The 17,063-nt window shown below is 61.3% G+C and overlaps 3 protein-coding genes across 6 annotated transcripts; 1 reads left to right on the top strand and 2 right to left on the bottom strand.

Moving 5' to 3' along the window:
• Positions 1-45: 45 nt before the first annotated feature.
• Positions 46-5,212, bottom strand: MCRIP2 (MAPK regulated corepressor interacting protein 2). The gene is made up of 5 exons (XM_049904130.1): positions 4,977-5,212; positions 4,699-4,816; positions 940-1,067; positions 604-705; positions 46-417 (listed from the first exon to the last, which is right to left on the bottom strand). The coding sequence occupies exons 1-5, from the start codon at positions 5,026-5,028 to the stop codon at positions 347-349; spliced, it is 471 nt and encodes a 156-aa protein (XP_049760087.1). The 5' UTR covers positions 5,029-5,212; the 3' UTR covers positions 46-346.
• Positions 4,316-13,771, top strand: METTL26 (methyltransferase like 26). 4 transcript variants are annotated; one of them, XM_049904128.1, is made up of 8 exons: positions 4,316-4,501; positions 11,752-11,947; positions 12,155-12,374; positions 12,690-12,852; positions 12,938-12,997; positions 13,133-13,239; positions 13,428-13,506; positions 13,583-13,731. In XM_049904128.1, the coding sequence occupies exons 3-8, from the start codon at positions 12,178-12,180 to the stop codon at positions 13,628-13,630; spliced, it is 654 nt and encodes a 217-aa protein (XP_049760085.1). In that variant the 5' UTR covers positions 4,316-4,501; positions 11,752-11,947; positions 12,155-12,177; the 3' UTR covers positions 13,631-13,731. The 4 variants fall into 4 exon arrangements, with proteins under 4 accessions (XP_049760085.1, XP_049760082.1, XP_049760083.1 ...); XM_049904129.1 differs by lacking the exon at positions 13,133-13,239 and adding an exon at positions 13,277-13,344 and having other exon boundaries at positions 4,319-4,501; XM_049904125.1 differs by having other exon boundaries at positions 13,428-13,771.
• A 411-nt stretch (positions 13,772-14,182) lies between these two features.
• Positions 14,183-16,731, bottom strand: WFIKKN1 (WAP, follistatin/kazal, immunoglobulin, kunitz and netrin domain containing 1). Its single transcript, XM_049904992.1, has 2 exons — positions 16,537-16,731; positions 14,183-15,700 (listed from the first exon to the last, which is right to left on the bottom strand). Exons 1-2 carry the CDS (start codon positions 16,729-16,731, stop codon positions 14,183-14,185), a joined length of 1,713 nt encoding a protein of 570 aa, XP_049760949.1.
• Between the last annotated feature and the right edge of the window lie 332 nt (positions 16,732-17,063).

The raw sequence follows: 17,063 nt of genomic DNA, 5'->3' as shown, positions 1-17,063 counted from the left end.
ACCCCCTCCACACACACCAAATAAAGGCCACTCAGAAAGGGCAGTTTCTTGACTTTATTAGCCTGGAACTCCTCCCTCCAGCTCCAGGGCCTGGCACAGCAGGCAGGATTGAGGTCAGCAGACAAGTTCAGCCCCTGTAGCTAGATGCCTGGGACAGTCGGACCAAGGGAACAAAAGGTGCAAAAGTCCAAATGCTGGCACTTCAGGTGTGGCCGGCACCCAGCCAGGCCCAGTGAAGCGAGGCCTGCTGCCATGGTGGACACGGGTGCCATGGTCCTCTTCTGGCCACGGGTCCATCAGGGGCAGGGCAAGGCCCTGCACAGGCAGTGCTCCTCCCAAGCATCAGCTAGGAGCAGTTGGTGATTCTGGCCAGGAACTGCTGCGCCCACCACTCATCCAGGTCAATGGGCACAAAGTCTAGGAGGAGAGAGAGCCAAGTAGTGATGCTGCCTCCCCAGGCCAGTCAGTAGTACCTCTCCCCTACAGTGTGACTCCTCAGCTGACCCAGGTGAGGCAGGCACTGGGAGAAAACAGGCCCTGCTCAAGACCTCCCTCCCCAATCCCACACCCTGGGACAGGGGACAGAGATGAGGGGACACTCACTCTGCAGTCGGGGGTTGGGGGTCCTCTCCTCATACTGCACAGGCCTTGGCCCACTCTCACCGGCTGGGCCGCCATCCAGCTGCTGCTCTACCTGCTGCCAGGCTGTGGAGAGGGGGTGGTCAGGCCAGGCCAGGCCCTGCCACCCCTACTCCCACCCCAGGGCCTGGTGGCCACCCTGGACTCCAGCCCAGCACAGGGAGTGGGCAGCCAGCTCAGTGGTCACAGGACCAACGGGCAGACAGCCAAGGAGAAGCCTAGCCCTCTGGCCACAGGGAGTCACGTTGCAGTGGGGAGAGAACTGGTGGCCTGGTCACAGCCTCGGCCCCCACTCTCTACCTTCGGACACAAAGCGGACGTTTTCCTCGTGGGCCAGTGTGTAGGTCTCCTGGGCCCCTTCGAGGGATGGGGACGTGGCAGGGGGCCGCCGGCAATTCACCCGATTGAACACCAGCCTGGGCCCTGGGCTGTAGGGGGGAGAAGGTTGACGTCGGTCCCCTGGTTGGGTGCTGCCTGGTAGAGCTCTGAGCAGCCTCCTGCCACGCCCTCGGCCCAGCCTGGGTACTTCTCTGAACCATAGAGCAGCCACCCTGCAGCCAGAGACTGAGCCGCTCATTCTCCTGTGGCCGAACCGCCACAGCTCAGCTCACAACCTTGCAGCATTCAGCCCTGCCAGCCACTCCCACCATTCCCCAGGCTCCCCACCCCTGACAGGGCACAGCCTAGTGCACAGATCCAGGCTCCAGCTACACAGGTGGCCCTCTCTGGCCCAGCGGTCTCCTGGTGCCTGCACTGCCACTGGCCTCCCAGCAGCCCAGGGGTTGGCTGAGCCACTACTAGACTTCCTTCACCCCACCCGCTGGGCCCCATTCTCCACCAAGTTCTCCCCAGGAAAGGAGCTTCTCCTTCTTGAAGACGCCCCCAGTGTGGCAGAAAGGACCCAGACAAGGACCAGGCAGCTTCTGCCCTTCCCCGGTTCACCCCCAGGCCCTGTGGGGACTAGCACCCAACAGCACCCAGAATGCCAGGGGAGGGTGGCCAGAGACAAGATGGGGGACTGGGATGCTCAGGGAGCTCTAAGTGAGGAGATGGCCCCAGGGTGCTGGGCATTTGACGTCCAGGAGGCTGCAGACCCTTCCTGGCCAGCCGGGGCCGGGAATGAAGTCCACCCCAGCCGGCAGGAGCCAGCCACGCCAGCACAGCAAGCCCAGGATGCAGGGGCCATGGAGGGAACGGGCACACCTACAGCAGGAGGTGGGAGCGGGACTCCGGGGCTGCACACGCCGCTCCGGCAGGCCCTCGAGGTCCCCGGCCGGCCGGCTCGCCTTCCTGGGCTCAGGTCCCCCATCGCTGGGCAACTGCAAACAGCTCTGGGTTCCTCCTCAGGTGAGAGGGGTGCTAAAACAGAGAGGATCATCCTGAGGTGCCCGGAGCTAGCAGGTCAGTGGCTGTGGAGGGCCTCACTGTGCAGATGACAATGGCAAGAGAGCGGGGTGTGGCTCCTCCCGCACAACGTGGGGGGCTCACGCAGGACCCTCAGACTCAGATACGGCCACTCCCTACCTGAGCTTCTGCACAAAGCAGAAAGCAGGAAGGTTTGAACCAGCTCTGCAAGAACATAAACTTGGGGAAACCAATTTAAAAAAAGAAAACAGTCCCAGCCAGTGGCTATATGAATGAAGGGGGAGCTGGAGGGGCCAAGAAGGGGCCCCAGCAGCTGGGGGACTGCCTTGCCCCGTCCTGCCCACCTTGCTGCCCCAGGCACCACTTATGTAATCCTGCTCTGTGAAGCTTCATGGGGAAAAGGGCACAGCTCCAGTGTGCAGCTGGGGAGGGGTGCACCTGGGGATGGTTTGCATCTGGGAAGGCATGCGCTGAGCCACGGCATCCAGGTCCCTGCTCAGCACTGACTGGGGTATCGTCTCATGTAATCTGAACACCCCTCCAAGTAGACCACCCACCCATTTGTCAGCACAGCAACTTGGGCTTGACATGGAGGGGGCTTGCCCCAGCCTGCCTCCCCCACCTGGCTCCCAAGTCTGCGGGCCTGCCTGGTCCGTTCCCTCTTCTGGTCTTCCCATGTGCCCTCTACCTGTCCTCCGGTCGGGTGGCCATGCAGTCCTGCTGTCCCCAGCACTCGATGACACCTCAGTTTACCACACCCTCCCTGTCTCTCGCCAGGCAGAAAGCGCCTTACAGGCAGATATGTCTGGCCTATCCACCATCATGGCCCAGTTCCAGGCCCCTACCTAGCTGGGAAATAAGCAAGTACAGTGTGCACCCAGGACAAGTCTGTGGGGGTGGGGTGCATTTTCAGAAGGTGGTTGGGGAAGCCTCCCACAAGAGGCTGCAAGAACACGGGTGGGGCTCCATGTGGGGGCAGCCCGCCCCCACGGGCCCTGGGGCTGTCCTGAGCTCCCAGCTAGGTCTAACATGGGGCAACTGGGGGAGGGGGAGGGCAGGCAACCCTTGTGCCCGAAGAGGGGAGGAGAAGCCTGCCCATGGGTTGGCCAAGTAGTCTAGCCCCTCAGGTGGATGGTCTGTGCCCGCCCAACAGACCCCCCCATCCAGCCTGGCTCTGAGTGCCCTGGCCACTGAGATGCATGGCCTCTGACATCCAGAGGTTTGGCCATGGGGCCCAAGGGCTCCCAATGAGACCCACGTGGGGCCCTGCAGGGACCGGGGAGCCTGTCTTTTCCATGCTGACCCCACCCCCAGCAATGGGACCAGAGAGGGAAGGCAGGCTTCCCAGGTAAGAGGTTGGGAAGTCACCCTGGGCCCCTGGGCCTGAAGAAAAGAACCAGGCCCCTGGCCAGCACCCCACCGCCCCCTCTCTCAGTGAGCTCTGCTCCCTTACCTGGGTGACCAGGTGACACAAGTGCCCTGTGCCTCAGTGTCCTCATCAGAAAGGTAAAGGAGGCTCTGAAGACCATGGCTGGAGCCAGCACAGTCTGGCCTCAGGGACCCCCAACCCCACTGGCCTCCCTCCCTGGACGCTAGGCCTCCCCTTTGCCCTGGTCTCCTCGCTAGGATCTAGCTGCAAATGTCAATGTGGCCCTCCAGCAAGGAGGCCCTGAGAGCAGTCTAGGGCCCTCAGCCAGTCTCAACACTCATCTGATGGTCCCCACCCTCACCCCAGCCTCTGGTGTCTCAGGCCAGTAACTGAGCCAGACAGGCCCTCTCAGCTCTGAGTGGGCAGGGAGGGGGCAGGCTGAAGGTGGAGTCCATCTGGAGGCACTCCTGGAGGCTATCTGTCCATCCTCGGCTTGAAAGTTTCCCTCAGTGCTCCCCCCAGCAGCCCTCCCCAGCACGGCCTCGGCTAGCACATGGACCCTGTGAAGCCACCAGTATTATTTGCCTTCCCAGAGGGGCCTGAGCCCAAGCACCAGCGAGCCCAGGAAATGTGCAGAATAAAAGCCCCAGGAACTTAGCCAAAGAAGGAAAAGTTTCAGTGGCAGGGGTCTGACCCCAGGTCATGGTCACAAGGAGGCCAAACTAGCTGGGCCTGAGCCTCCCATAGCCTCGGGCTGCAAGCTGCAGGTTCACAAGGTGTGTGGGGTGAAGGACAGGAAGGGCACCCCTTGGCGGCCAGCGGAACCACGTGCACCTTTTCCCTCGGCTCTCAAGGACGGGCTGGCAGCCTCGACAGAGACAGGAGACCTTGAAGGCCAGCGCCCTGGGCTACCAGCTCCACCCAGGAGGAGGAGCACTGGGCAACTCGCCTCAAACCATGAGCTCCGCCTGCCCCAAAGGAGGGCAGCAGGTCAAGCGCCCAGTCCACCCAAGGTCCACCGCGGACCGTCTGCCTCGGCTCTCTCCAGCCACTCCGGCCCCAGAGCAGGTGGGCTCTCTTCTCCCCACTGGGGATCTACCAGGGTCCCGCAGGAGGCGGAGAGTCCAGGTAAGGAGCAAGCGCCACGGCGCCCTGGCTGGATCAGTCCGGCCATTACCGGGGCGGGGGGCGTGGTCGGCGCGCCCCGCCCCTCCGCAAGCCATGTGGCACGGTCTCCGGTAACCTTTCCCCAAGGTCACCCTCCCGGCCATCCGGCGGGGGAGGGGATGGCCGTGCTTGGCGGGCCGGGGCCGCTTGCTTCTCACCTCGACAGGGGCCAAGGTCCCGGCGGCTGCGCCCGCGGGGGAGGCGGCGTTGGCGGGGCTGGCTGCCGGCATTTCAGGAGCTCGCCGAGCCTGCTCTCCACCTGCTGTTGCGGGGGGCCTGCGGATACACGGAGTGCGTCAGCCGCCGGTGGACACGGGCCCTCAGCGCACGGAGCCCCGGGCGGACACTGCGTCGTGGGCCCCGTGGGCGTGCGGACCCCGGAGTGGGTAGACTTTAAGGCGCCAAACCCTGCCCCTACCCCTCACCCCGTGCGCACCTGTGCGGCGCTGCGCGACGAGCTTGCTGGGCCCCTTGGTGATAGTATACATGGTGCGCCGGGCTCCCGTGCGGAGGGGCCGCGCCCCCGGGCCGCCCACGCGCTCTCTCGGAAGCACGCCCGGCTTGCAGCTCACCGGCCCGCGGGGCTGCTTCTGGCGGGCGCGGAGGGCGCGGCCCCTTTAACGGGCGGCTGGGCTCGGATTGGGGGGCGGGCCCGCTACACGCCCCCGGCCCTTAAAGGGCCCGCGCGGGTTCGGGCCGGCCTGGGAAGCGCGCGGTAGGGGGCTAGGCAGGCGGGGCCGGCGGCCTCCGGGCAACAACGTCTTGCACTCCCTGCGGCCCAAGGCCACGTCAGATGGAGAGCCCTGTGGCTTTCCGCGGCCGGCGGTCGGGCGGGCGCCTCAGCTTCCCCAGGCCTTGGTGTGGCCGCAGTGTCTTGGCCTGGGGGCCGGGTGAGCCAGGTGCAGCCCATACGGTGGGCAGGGCTCCTCATGTGGGGCCGCAGCGACGGCCAAGTGCGGTCCTGAACCCCTGACGCCCTGCCACGGAGAGGCACGGGGGAGGGGTCCGTCCCCCTCATATCTGGAGGGCCCTGGCCAGGGTGCGTGGGCCGGTATGAGTGGTCGCCTTTTGCTTGAGCCTTGGAACCAAGGACACGAAAGGGAGGGCGACCCCTGGGTTTCCGGTAGGGAAGTGGTGCCCAGTGAGCCTCCCTCCAACCCCTCCCCCAGGTGCACCCACCAACTCCAGGGAGGGGCTGAGCGAGGCCACTTACTGACCCAAGGTGTTGGGAGTCCTGGAGGACAAAGAAAGTGGTTAGGCAGGCCTCTCTGTCACCCTGCATCTTGGGGACAGCAGTTATCAATGGCAGCTGAGTCTCAGGCCTTCATCTGTGACCTCCGGGGAGAGTGGAGACCCAGGAAGCCGGACTGCCCCCAGACCAAGGAGACAGGGGAGGGGAGAGGAAGCTGGGAGCCTCCCCTGCCATTGATCAGTCCAGGGCTCTATCCCTTGGCCCCTCGGGTATGCAGGCTGCTCAGACCCTAGGGTCTCCCCAAAGGCCCACCCAGTGTGGGCAGAGGGGGCACAGTAGCCACTGGGTATCAGACACCAGAGCAACCAGGCCATGGGCAGCCCACCCTGGCAGGCAACCCCTTTGTCCTTCATTTGGTTGAGTTCAATTACTCAGGTTAAAACTAGGACCCCACCTGCCCAAGCTTGTGGCATCCCTTGGGCCCTTGGACTCCTGCTTTCATCTGGCAAATATTTGAAGAGGCTGTCTGTGTCAGTGCCAAGCTTGGGGGTGTCCACCTGCCTGGGGGTCAGGCTTACTGCCTGTAGAGGTTCCCAGAGCACTTGTGGGGTGGGCAGCCCTTGGGGCAAGGGTAGGAGAGGGTCTTTTGGGGGTCAGGAGGCAGGGTTTCTCTCTAAATCTCCAGGCAATAAGCAAAGTGTCCAACAGAAGAGGGAAGAGGCATGGGGAGGAGAGACCAGCAAGACCCCTGCCCCCTCTCTCCCCATCCTACCCCAAGTGCCTGCATGGCAGCGGGGGAGGACCCCACATGTTCTCAGGGACTCTGTGGAAGCTTCTGCCCAGGGATGGGGTGCTCTCAGGCCTGTCCTTCCCCCCGCCCCCTACCCCCATGCCCCAGCCCAGGCCCCTTGGCTCCTTGTCTTGGCCTAACAAGGCTGGAGGATGAAGGGTCCCCCTACCCCAGGCTGCCTCCTCTGCAGGGAGGGCAGGGCCTATGGGAAAGTCCAAGGGCTGTGACCTGGTGACCTTGGGACCAGCATGTGTTCAGGGAACCCAGACCTGAGCATCTCCCCCACCCGGGAAGGACCCCTCACTGGCCAGGCTGACCCCCTCCCTCAGCACTGTCTGCCCTTCTCCAACACTGCAACGTGTCCTCCAAGGCCAGCTTCTTCCTGGTCATCTGCCCAGCTTGTTCTTGTGGCCTTGAGCAGGCAGAACTGCTGTGACCATCTCCCTGCTCAATCACTGTCACCAGGGAGATGGGGACCAACAGGCATACACCGTTTCTACAAGGGAGACTGGTGCCACTCAGGATCGGGGGAGAAGGGCAGGGTACCAGGGAGGATTTGGCCTGAGGGTGAGGGGGTGTGTGTTCCAGTAGAAAGCCTAGTTAGAGCACAAGGGGTGGGGGCACGGAGGAGCTGGCCTTGGCCTGAGATAGGAGGATGGGTAGACAAGCCTTGCCTTTCCTTGAGGCCGAGGGGACATCACAGCCTTACCCCACAGGCACTGTCTGAGGCCTGAGATCAAAGGTTGAGCCCAGAAGCCCTCAAAGGACTTGGCAGGGGAGTAGCAGGCAAGGAATTTTCCTGACAAGCCAGAGTGGAAGGTTACAGGACAAGTTGGAGGGGGTAGGGGTCCCCAAAAGATGCCAGAGCCAAGGCAGGGGAGACCAGGGAGCAGAGAGCCTAGGAGGCTGAGGGTGGCACAAGGGACAGAGAGTAGGGACAGGCAGCCCCCCTTGCACCTCTCCCCTAGAGGAGTCTTCCCAGCTATGCCCTCATGGCTGGCCCCCCTGTGTTAAAGGCATCCCAGGGGTAGCAGAGGGCCCAGTTGAGCCCCAAAGGTCAAGGGTCTGGACAGGTTCACTGCTGCAGCTGCCATGACGTGACGTCAGCTTGGGCTACAGAGGCAGCAGGGCCAGTTCTGCTGGACAGGAATCTTGGCTGGCTGGATCTGCCCTGCAGCCCCACAGACCTCCAGGGACCCCATTGGCCAGAGCCCCTGGGCCAGTGCTGCCCATGATGGTGTCTTTCCTGTGAAGCCACCCCCAGAGGCAAGGTTGAGTGACCACAGTAACTCCTGTCATCAGAGAGGTCTGGACCTCATCCCCAGCCCCTGGACTCAGCAGTTGGGGGAAGCTGGAAAGGGTGGTTCTGCCGGGGTCAGCAAAGCCCTTTTCCTTATGGACCTCAATCATCATAATAAAGTCCTGTTCTCTTGGAAAAGCTTCTAAATACAATATTAAAGTTTTATGTAAACAGAGAAGTCCAGGTTTCCATCATCCCAATAGATGTTCCTCATGGACCCAGGGTGGCCAGCTGGACTAGGGGACGGGCTTCTATGAGACCCAGGGCTTGGTTCCCGCCAATGGAAAGGTGACTGGTAACCCTGGGAAAAGTTTCTGGCCAGATGATCAAGCACGTTCCGCCAGTTTCCTGGGGTTGCTGGGGCCCACTCTCAGAATCTAGGGACAGAGGGGTAGACGAGAGGATGGGAAGGCTTGAGAGGGAAGCTCAGGGACCACGGACCTGGGACAGGGGTGGGGGTCCAGAGCCCAGATGAGAAGGTGGACTGCTGTGAGCTCTGGTTGTCAGGATGCTGAGCCCTTGGGGAGGTGTGAGAAAGGGTGGTGCTAGTCTCCTCCCCCAAGCAGGCCCCTGGACATGGAAGTGTCCTTGGGGAAAGGAGGCAGGCTAGTGGGCCTTTCAGGCCTGGTGAATCTGGGGGTTGGGGGCTGGGACCCTCAGGCCCCTGCGATTCTGGTCAGAGGAAGGGGCTCCATGGGGACTGCTCCCTGCAGAGCCTGAAATGCAGTTCCAGGAGGAATGCCTGTAGGCCCTGGGGGTGTGGACAGAGGCACAGGCCAGAGGGAGGTGCTGTTGTGTTGGCAGAAGGACAGGAATTTCCCCCTGTCCACCCCCACATATACAGCATGGGGCCAGAGACCAGAGATCGTGGCCCTATGGGCACTGGCAGCTGATCAAGTGGAGTGGACAAGGCTTCACTGGGAAGGTGGCTAGTGCCACCGTAGCTTCGATGTGGTGGGACATAAACCCCTCAGGTGGGGGACCTGGGAACTGGTCCAACCTCAGGAGGGGTGCTTCTGGCCCAGAAAATAATTCAGTCTCGACGGACTCAAGCCCGGCTGCTGAGGAGATGCCACTAATCGAAGGCTGGAGCCAGAGCAGCCGCAGGGGCTGTGGACACCGACAGGCTCTAAACACGGGTACAACTCCCTCCAGAAAAACCTGCACTCGTAAGCACTTACACATGCCCAATCACTGTGGCAAAGGCCTGTGGTGAGGCAGGAACCCTGGCCATCTGCAAGTTTGGCCACTTCCCTCCTGGGCACTGAGCACTGAGCTCCGGGAGTGTCTAGGGCAGTGTAGCCCTTCTCAGGGTCCAGCCCAGAGTGAGTAAGGAATACCAGCCAGGGGTCAATGCCATTAGCAAGCAGCCCTCAGCTGGTCGTTGGGCTGAATTCCTATGGCAGTGCCCTACAGCAAAGGAAAGCAGCCTCAGTCTGGGTCTCTGGGACTGGAGGTAAGCTGGAAGTAGGGTGACCCATACAGGGCAATCTGGGAGACTTGCGCTCTGGGAACCCAATGTGAAGCCCCAGAAAGCCAGGTGTCCTTCAGGTGTTGGGCAGCCTGAGAAGGGGGTACCTCACGTCGCCTTCTGGGGCTCCCTGCCTGGTGCCCAAGTGGGGCCTCCCTCTGAGCTGGGGACCCCAGTTTGGGAACCGGGAGCAACACCTGTGAGTGCCCGCAAAGGGCTGCCTCCGACTTGATTTCAGGGGTCACCGACCCTTCACGTTCTCCGAGGTCCTCAGGGTGGCCCTGGTACACTCAGTGTCACAAAGACATCCCAAGCATCAGTGGGTTCCCTTTCCAGGCCAGCCAGGTACCCCCATCCTGCGGGAAGGGACCGCCCCGCAGCCCCGCCCAGGCGGAGCCCCGCCCAGGCAGACCCCGCCCCTGCCGGCGGTTGCCACGGTTTTCAGGGCGAAGGTCCGAATAGAGGCCGCCCTTTAACTCGTTCCCCTCCTCTCCAACCTACTCTCCTCGAGTGCCGGCCTCCCGGGCGAATGTCGCGAGGCCCACACCGTCCCAGCGAAGCCGGCCCTCCCACCCTGACCGCGGATTCGGCCTCTGCTTGGCTGCGGTGGCGAGGCGCATGCGATATGGTCTCTCCAGCGTGGGATGGTTGCATCACAATCTCCTAAGTCTCGCGGGCGGACTGATAGCGCCGCTGGTGAAGTGCTAGCATACAAGAGTCCCATTCTTGCGACCCGGGTTCGATTCCCGGGCTGCGCAATACTCTTTTGAGTCTTTGCTCCCCCCCGCCCTCCCGCCGTTTTGAAAGCTGACTTTTAGCTAACTGAAGAGATTTAAAAAACAACAACAGAAATAGGGGAACTTCGTCACTTACGCAGCCGCCCGGGAGGCCATCGCCATGCTCTCGGAGAAGCTTACTGAGCGCCTGCGGATGCAACGCGAGCGAGACCCTCGGCAGGTCAAGCCAGTTTCAGAGAGGGGAAGGCGCTATGAAACGCTGGCACACGCGAGAGGGTGCCTGAGCAGCGGAACAACTATAAACCAGAGACCCCTGCGCGCCGCTTCGACCCCCATCGGCTCCCCACCCCCTGGACGGCTATTGACTTCGACCCGGCAACCGTTGTTGTTAGGTGCCATCGAGTGGGTTCCGACTCATAGCGACCCTATGTACCACAGAACAAAACACTGCCCGGTCCTGCACCATCCTCACAATCGTTATGGTTGAGCCCATTGCTGCAGCCACTGTGTCAGGCTATCTCCTTGAAGGTCTTCCTCTTTTCCCCTGACCCTCTACTTTACCAAGCATGATGTCCTTCTGCAGGGACTGATCCCTCCTGACAACATGTCCAAAGTATGTAAGACACACTCTTGTCATCCTTGCTCCTAAGGAGCATTCTGGTCATACTTCTTCCAAGACAGATTTGTTCATTTTTTTGGCAGTCCATGGTATATTCAATATTCTTCACCAACAATTCAAAGGCATCAATTCTTCTTTGGTCTTCCTTATTCATTGTCCAGTTTTCACATGCATATAATGCAACTGAAAATACCAGGGCTTGGGTCAGGGCACCTTAGTTTCCAAGGTGACGTCTTTGCTTTTCAACACTTTAAAGAGGTCTTTTGCAGCAGATTTGCCCAATGGAATGTGTCTTTTGATTTTTGATTGCTGCTTCCATGGGTGTTGATTGTGGATCCAAGTAAAGTGAAATCCTGACAACTTCAACCTTTTCTCCATTTATGATGTCGCTTATTGGTCCACTTGTGAGGATTTTTGTTTTCTTTATGTTTAGGTGCAATCCATACTGAAGGCGTCTTTGATCTTCAACAGTAGGTTCTTCAGGTCCTCTTCACTTTCAGCAAGCGGGGTTGTGTCATCTGCATAACACAGGTTGTTAATGAGTCTTCCTGCAATCCTGATGCCCCATTCTTCTTCATATAGTCCAGCTTCTCAGATTATTTACTCAGCATACAGATTGAATAGGTATGGTGAAAGGATACAGCCCTGATGCACATCTTTCCTGGCTTCAAACCACTCAGTATCCCCTTGTTTTGTCCGAACAACTGCCTCTTCATCTGTGTACAGGTTCCTCATGAGCACAATTTAGTGCTCTGGAGTTCTCATTTTTTGCAGTGTTATCCATAACTTGTTATAATCCACACAATGGAATGCCTTTGCATAGTCAATAAAACACATGTAAATGTTCTTCTGATATTCTCTGCTTTCACCCAGGATTCATCTGACATCAGCAATGATATACCTGGTTCCACATCCTTTTCTGAATCAGGCCTGAATTTCTGGCAGTTCCCTGTCGATATACTGCTGCAGCTGCTTTTGAATGATCTTCAGCAAAATTTTGCTTGTGTGTGATATTAATGATATTGTTCGATAACTTCCACATTCGGTTGGATCACCTTTCTTGGGAATAGGCATAAAAAAAAATTTTTTTTTTTTCTTCCAGTCGGCTTGCCAGGTAGCTAGCTGTCTTCCAAATTTCTTGGCATAGACAAGTGAGCACTTCCAGCTGCATCCGTTTGTTGAAACATCTCAATGTGTAAGTTTGTCTACTGTGGGGGCTTGTGTGTTGCTGTGATCCTGGAAGCTCTGCCACCGGTATTCAGACACCAGCAGGGTCACCCATGGCGGACAGGTTTCAGGTGAGTTTACAGGCTGAGACTAGGGAGAAGGGCGAAGCAGTCTACTTCTGAATAGCTTTCGGGGGCAACTGCGGGGCGTGGCCTCCTGGGAATGCCGGCGGCACAACGACATGGGGGGGGGGGGCGGGGGCGCGGACGCTGGACTACAACTCCCAGCGCGGCTGGCGGCCGCTGGCGGACTACAGCTCCCGGCGCTCCCCGCGGCAGGGCGCGGAGTCCTGGGGATTGCGATGCTGGTGGCGGCGGCAGCCGATCGGAACAAGGATCCCATCCTGCGGGTGCTGCAGCAGTATGTGGACCCGGCTCAGCACGGCGTCCGCGTGCTCGAGGTGGCCTCGGGCTCCGGCCAGCACGCAGCCCACTTCGCCCGGGCCTTCCCCCACGCCGAGTGGCAGCCGTCGGACGTGGACCAGCGCTGCCTGGACAGGTGTGACCGAGCGACGGTGTGGCCAGAGCCCGCCGTCCCTCCCCGCATCCACTCGGGAGAGTGCGGGCGGACCGGGGCCTCAGGAAGGCGGGACCCTGGACAGCCCAGGAGGTCGGGGCGTCCCGGGGCTGCGGGATGGCCGGGAGCTTGGGGAGGACCTCTGGGGGCCCATTCTGGCCGCCCAGGCCTCCTCTCCACTGTGACCCCGGACAAGACCTTTCACCTCTGAGGCTCTCCTAAGGAGGGCCGACAGGTCATCGGGATGTGGGCGCACGGGGTAGGGGGGCGGGCACCCACAACGCTGTCTTCCGGCAGCATCTCGGCCACCATACAGGCCCAGGGGCTGACGAATGTGAAGGCCCCGCTGTACCTGGACGTGACCTGGGGCTGGGAGCAGTGGGGCGGCACTGGGCCGCAGTCCCTGGACCTGCTGCTTTGCATCAATATGATCCACATTAGCCCTCTGGGCTGCACCAAGGTCTGTGGGGATGGGGGCCAGTTTGCCCCATGTTGCAGACAGCCTGGGAACAGCACCTTACTGCCCTCTGCCTCACTCTTCCCAGGGGCTGTTCAAAGCAGCCGGGCACCTGCTGAAGCCCAAGGCGCTGCTGATCACCTATGGGGTGAGCACTCCCCACAGAGGACCCCAGAGATGGTCCCTGCCCCTCAAAGGGCAGATCCTGGCCACCTCTGACTGGGATGGTTCTAGGCAGAGTTCTGGCCAGCTGTCCCCTCATGCTATTCCTTTGATTCTGTAGCAACCATCCACTCTCTACCCTCCTGCTCAGCCTCCCTCTCCTCTGAGCTGGGGACACACCACCACCACAGCCTGTGCCCCGCACCCCGTCCGAGGCAGCCCGGGCAGGTGGGTGGCAGCAGAGCTATATCTCTTGTCCCTGCAGCCCTATGCCATAAATGGGAAGATCTCCCCTCAGAGCAACGTGGACTTTGACCTAACCCTCAGATGCAGGTCAGGCTGGCAGGCGGGGGCTGTGTGGGAGGCAGGGGGGCTGGGTGCCCCCAGGCTGTGATTCTACTGCCCTCCTCCTGCAGGAACCCAGAATGGGGGCTGCGGGACACAGCTCTCCTGGAAGACCTGGGCCAGGCCAGCGGCCTGCTCCTGGAGAGGATGGTAGGGGCTGAGGGTCTCAGGGTGTGGGTGGGCCTCAGGACTTGGAGAGGCTCTTCCCAGCCAGCATTCTCCTCAGGTGGACATGCCAGCCAACAACAAGTGCCTGATCTTCCGGAAAGAGTGACTCCCCTCCCTCCCACACTCCTTCACCCCTGGACCGTTGGCTACTCCCTGGGCAGAGCCTTGGGTCTCCTAGCCCTGCTCAGTCAGGGGGCTCTTGGCCAGTGGTCCCAGCCTGCCTCAGAATAAAGTGTATCCTGCTTCCCAGTCTGGTGTCCATACATACGCCAACTCCTGGAAGCATCCCTCCAGGGCAGGCAGGAGGGGTCTACCCTGTGGGGTCAAGCTTGGGCCATGGGGGAGGGAGGGAGAGGACATCCAGGGACAGGCTGAGGCAGGACTAGCTGGCTGCTGCCCCCTCCAGCGCCTGCCACAGGTATTTAGGGTTCCCAGGAGTGACCTCTGTGCAAAGCCAAAGTCCCAGTTTGGTGGTGGAACCACTTCTGGGGAGGATGGAGGGGCCCCAGTGGCCCACCCAGACCCCCTTGCTGAGATCAAGAGGAAGGGTCGAGTTCTCCTTGGAGAGGCCTAGCACCAGTAGGCCACCAAGTTGGGGAGGAACCCTTTTATTTGCCAGGACAGGAGAGGGGTGGGGCTTGGGCGGGACTGGGTGAGCCTAGTCCTGGAAGCGTTTGAGCAGCTCGCAGGCCTTCTTCTCCATCAGCTCTGCTATCTTCTTGACACGCTTCTCACTGGCAGCACGCACATAGCTGCTAGCATCCAGCACAGCCATGCCATCACGCACCTCGCCCATAATGACCAGCGGCCCATCTCCAGCCGTCACATTGGGGCACGGGCAGGCCCAGTCCACACCCAGCAGTGTCACCTCCAGATACTTGGTGCCAAGGAACTGCAGACCCATCTTGTCATCCTTGAGCACGTCGTCCAGGGCCACGCGGGCGATGCCACCACCCCCGGTGGCCTCAGGCTCCTGTAGCACCTCGGTGAGCCTCCCCACGATGGCGAAGTCGCTGCGGCAGAGGCTTAGTGCCAGCCGGCTCCTAAGGCGGCAAGTACGGCAGGGCAGCGTGCGCGGCATGGGACAGGCATCCTCGCAAGCCTCACGGCTCTCGAAGTTGTTGCCATTGCCCTCGCAGCCACCATAGACAAACAGGTGGCACTGGCGCAGCAGCGGGCTATAGACCCAGCGCATCTCATGACCCAGGCACGGGCCCCGCACAGCAGGCAGCACGCAGGCATCCCCAGGACCAGGAGCACAGGCCTGGCACGCCTCATATGTCCTGAAGCCACCACCCGCACCCTCATCGCAGCCACGGGCCTTGAAGGTTGCACAGCCGCCGCGCCGCGGGTCAAAGCGCCAGAGCATGCGTGGACCAGCGGAGCCAGGGCAGGGCTGTGTGTCGGGTGGGTGGGAGCACTTGGCCCCAGCCAGCGCAGGGACTCCAGGTGCATGCAAGGAACTCTCTGCAGCCACACCCCACTGCACCACAGAGAGTGGAAAGTCGGCTCGCAGCAGGCCAGCGGCGTTGCGGGCGGTGCAGGTGTAGAGGCCGGCATCCTCGAGCCGGGCATTGTACAGCACCAGCTGCCCAATGCTGGTGACTACCACGTTGCCGTACATCTGGTCGGGTCGCAGGATCAGGTTCTCCTCCTGCTCACTCTGCCTCTCCCAGGTGATGGTGGGCGATGGGCGCCCGCTGACATCACAGTTCAAGCTGGCCGTACCCCCAATGGCCACCGCCTGTGGCGAGGGGTTGCTGTAGAGGGCGGGTGGCTCGGGTACAACAGGTTCGGCCCCAGGCATGGGGCGTGCTGTTGTTTCAGGGGTCCCCGGGGGGCCCAGGCTGCTGGGGGGCCAGCCCAGCACCGACTTGCAGGGCACGACGTGCAGGCGCAGGCCCCGCAGGCAGGCCTCTGCATCCAGGTAGCAGCGGTTGTAGTAGGTGAGGCCATCAGAGGCACAGGTGAAACTGGGCTCTTTCCCACAGCGCTCGCGGCAGCGGCACACAGGCTGCCCGTTCCAGATGTCACAGTCGGAGCCCTGCTGCAGGCACACGAAGCCCTCGCACGTGGTGGCAGCTGGTGCCGTGGGGCCCCCCGGGGCAAAGCGTGCTGCCACGCAGCTTCGCAGGCCACACACATTGGGGCAGCACCTCTCAGGGGCTGCACAGTCCTGGGAGGCAGGGGGGAGTGACTCAGTGTGCGCCCCTTCTTCCACTGCCCTGCTCCTTTTCCCACCTGGCCCACCCTTGCCTCTGGGATGCAAGCAGTGAGCCGTCTCTTCCAAATGTGCCCCTTGGCTGCAGCCAATCACTGCCTCTCCTTGAGTCTGCATTTTCCTGCTGGAAAGCCAAGGAAGCTCACTCTCACCTCAGTGTGATAAGCTGCCACTGCCTGAGCTACAGGAAACCCTGGTGGCATAGTGGTTAAGAGCTATGGCTGCTAACCAAAAGGTTGGCAGTTCAAACCCATCAGGCGCTCCTTGGAAACTCTATGGGGCAGTTCTACCCTGTCCTGTAGGGTCGCTATGAGTCAGAATCGACTCAACAGCAATGGGCTTGGTTTTCTTTTTTTTGCCTGAGCTATAGCACTCTTCACGCGGGGCACCCCCACCCCCAAACAGGTTTCATCACTACACCCATTGCACAGACAAGGAAACAGTCCCACCAAGCCCCACCGACCCTGATATCACTGGTCCCAAATGAAAGAGCAGCAACTGGGGCACAGCAGGGCGGCACTGTTTTGGGTGTGGTGTGGGGTGCCTCTCCCTATCCCCAGGTCTGCAGGCCTGAGGGCATGTCCACTCTGACCTTCAGAGGTGGAGGGTGGCTAGGTAGGAACAGGCAGGTTCAGACAGGACTAGACCGAGAGTGCAGTGGGGAAGGGGGCTCTTGGTGTTCAGGTGTGTGGGAGTGGGGGATCCCTGGGGCACAGCCTGCCCTGCCACAGCAGAGTGGTGAGCCCCACACCCGGCCCCTGCTGACCCCGATCCTGCTCCCCCCTGCTCACCTGGTCCCCCAGGCACTCTTGCTCACAGGTGCTCTGGGCATCCACCCACAGGTGGGGGTTCAGCTGGTTGGGGCACACACCTGGGTGGCTCCTGGACTCTGGTGGTGGCGGTGGCAGGCTTGCCCTGGCAACCAGCCCAGAGGTGGTGGCGGCGAGCACTGTCAGGAGCCTGATGAGCAGCAGTGGGGCCGGCATGGGGGCCGTGGAGAGCAGGAGTGGGCAGAGTGCGGCCGGGGCTCTTAGTCCACCTTGCCTAGGCCCTGCTGGCATCCACCCTGCCCTTGCTGGGTCCCACCTCCTGCTCTTGGCTGGCTGGCTCTCACCTCCCTGGGGCCCAGGGCTCTCCAGCCCCCTCGCCCCTACAATAGATGCTCTGGCCTGGAGTCTGGGGTTGGGTGGTCGGGATCCCTTAGAGCTTTCAGGGTCCGTCCATGTGGCTCCAGCCATCTGAGCTGGTGGCTCTCAACCTGGTCAGCTGGGGGTGGGGAGGGGAGAGGGAGGGGCTGGGCCCAGCAATACAGAGCCAC

Source organism: Elephas maximus, chromosome 12 (assembly GCF_024166365.1).
Source record: "Elephas maximus indicus isolate mEleMax1 chromosome 12, mEleMax1 primary haplotype, whole genome shotgun sequence".
Classification (NCBI taxonomy): domain Eukaryota; kingdom Metazoa; phylum Chordata; class Mammalia; order Proboscidea; family Elephantidae; genus Elephas; species Elephas maximus.
Note: the sequence above shows the minus strand (reverse complement) of the source record. Positions and strands in the feature narration are given on the sequence as shown.

What these genes read in the sequence shown, in the direction of transcription:
- MCRIP2 (XM_049904130.1), bottom strand. Translation starts at nt 5,028, where the DNA reads ATGTATACTATCACCAAGGGGCCCAGCAAGCTCGTCGCGCAGCGCCGC. An exon ending in CGTCCGCTTTGTGTCCGAAG is followed by an intron (nt 706 to 939) that starts GTAGAGAGTGGG and finishes CCCTCTCCACAG; the next exon opens with CCTGGCAGCAGGTAGAGCAG. An exon ending in CCCCAACCCCCGACTGCAGA is followed by an intron (nt 418 to 603) that starts GTGAGTGTCCCC and finishes CTCTCCTCCTAG; the next exon opens with ACTTTGTGCCCATTGACCTG.
- METTL26 (XM_049904125.1), top strand. Translation starts at nt 12,178, where the DNA reads ATGCTGGTGGCGGCGGCAGCCGATCGGAACAAGGATCCCATCCTGCGG. An exon ending in GACCAGCGCTGCCTGGACAG is followed by an intron (nt 12,375 to 12,689) that starts GTGTGACCGAGC and finishes GTCTTCCGGCAG; the next exon opens with CATCTCGGCCACCATACAGG. An exon ending in GCCCTCTGGGCTGCACCAAG is followed by an intron (nt 12,853 to 12,937) that starts GTCTGTGGGGAT and finishes CACTCTTCCCAG; the next exon opens with GGGCTGTTCAAAGCAGCCGG.
- WFIKKN1 (XM_049904992.1), bottom strand. Translation starts at nt 16,731, where the DNA reads ATGCCGGCCCCACTGCTGCTCATCAGGCTCCTGACAGTGCTCGCCGCC. An exon ending in AAGAGTGCCTGGGGGACCAG is followed by an intron (nt 15,701 to 16,536) that starts GTGAGCAGGGGG and finishes CCTGCCTCCCAG; the next exon opens with GACTGTGCAGCCCCTGAGAG.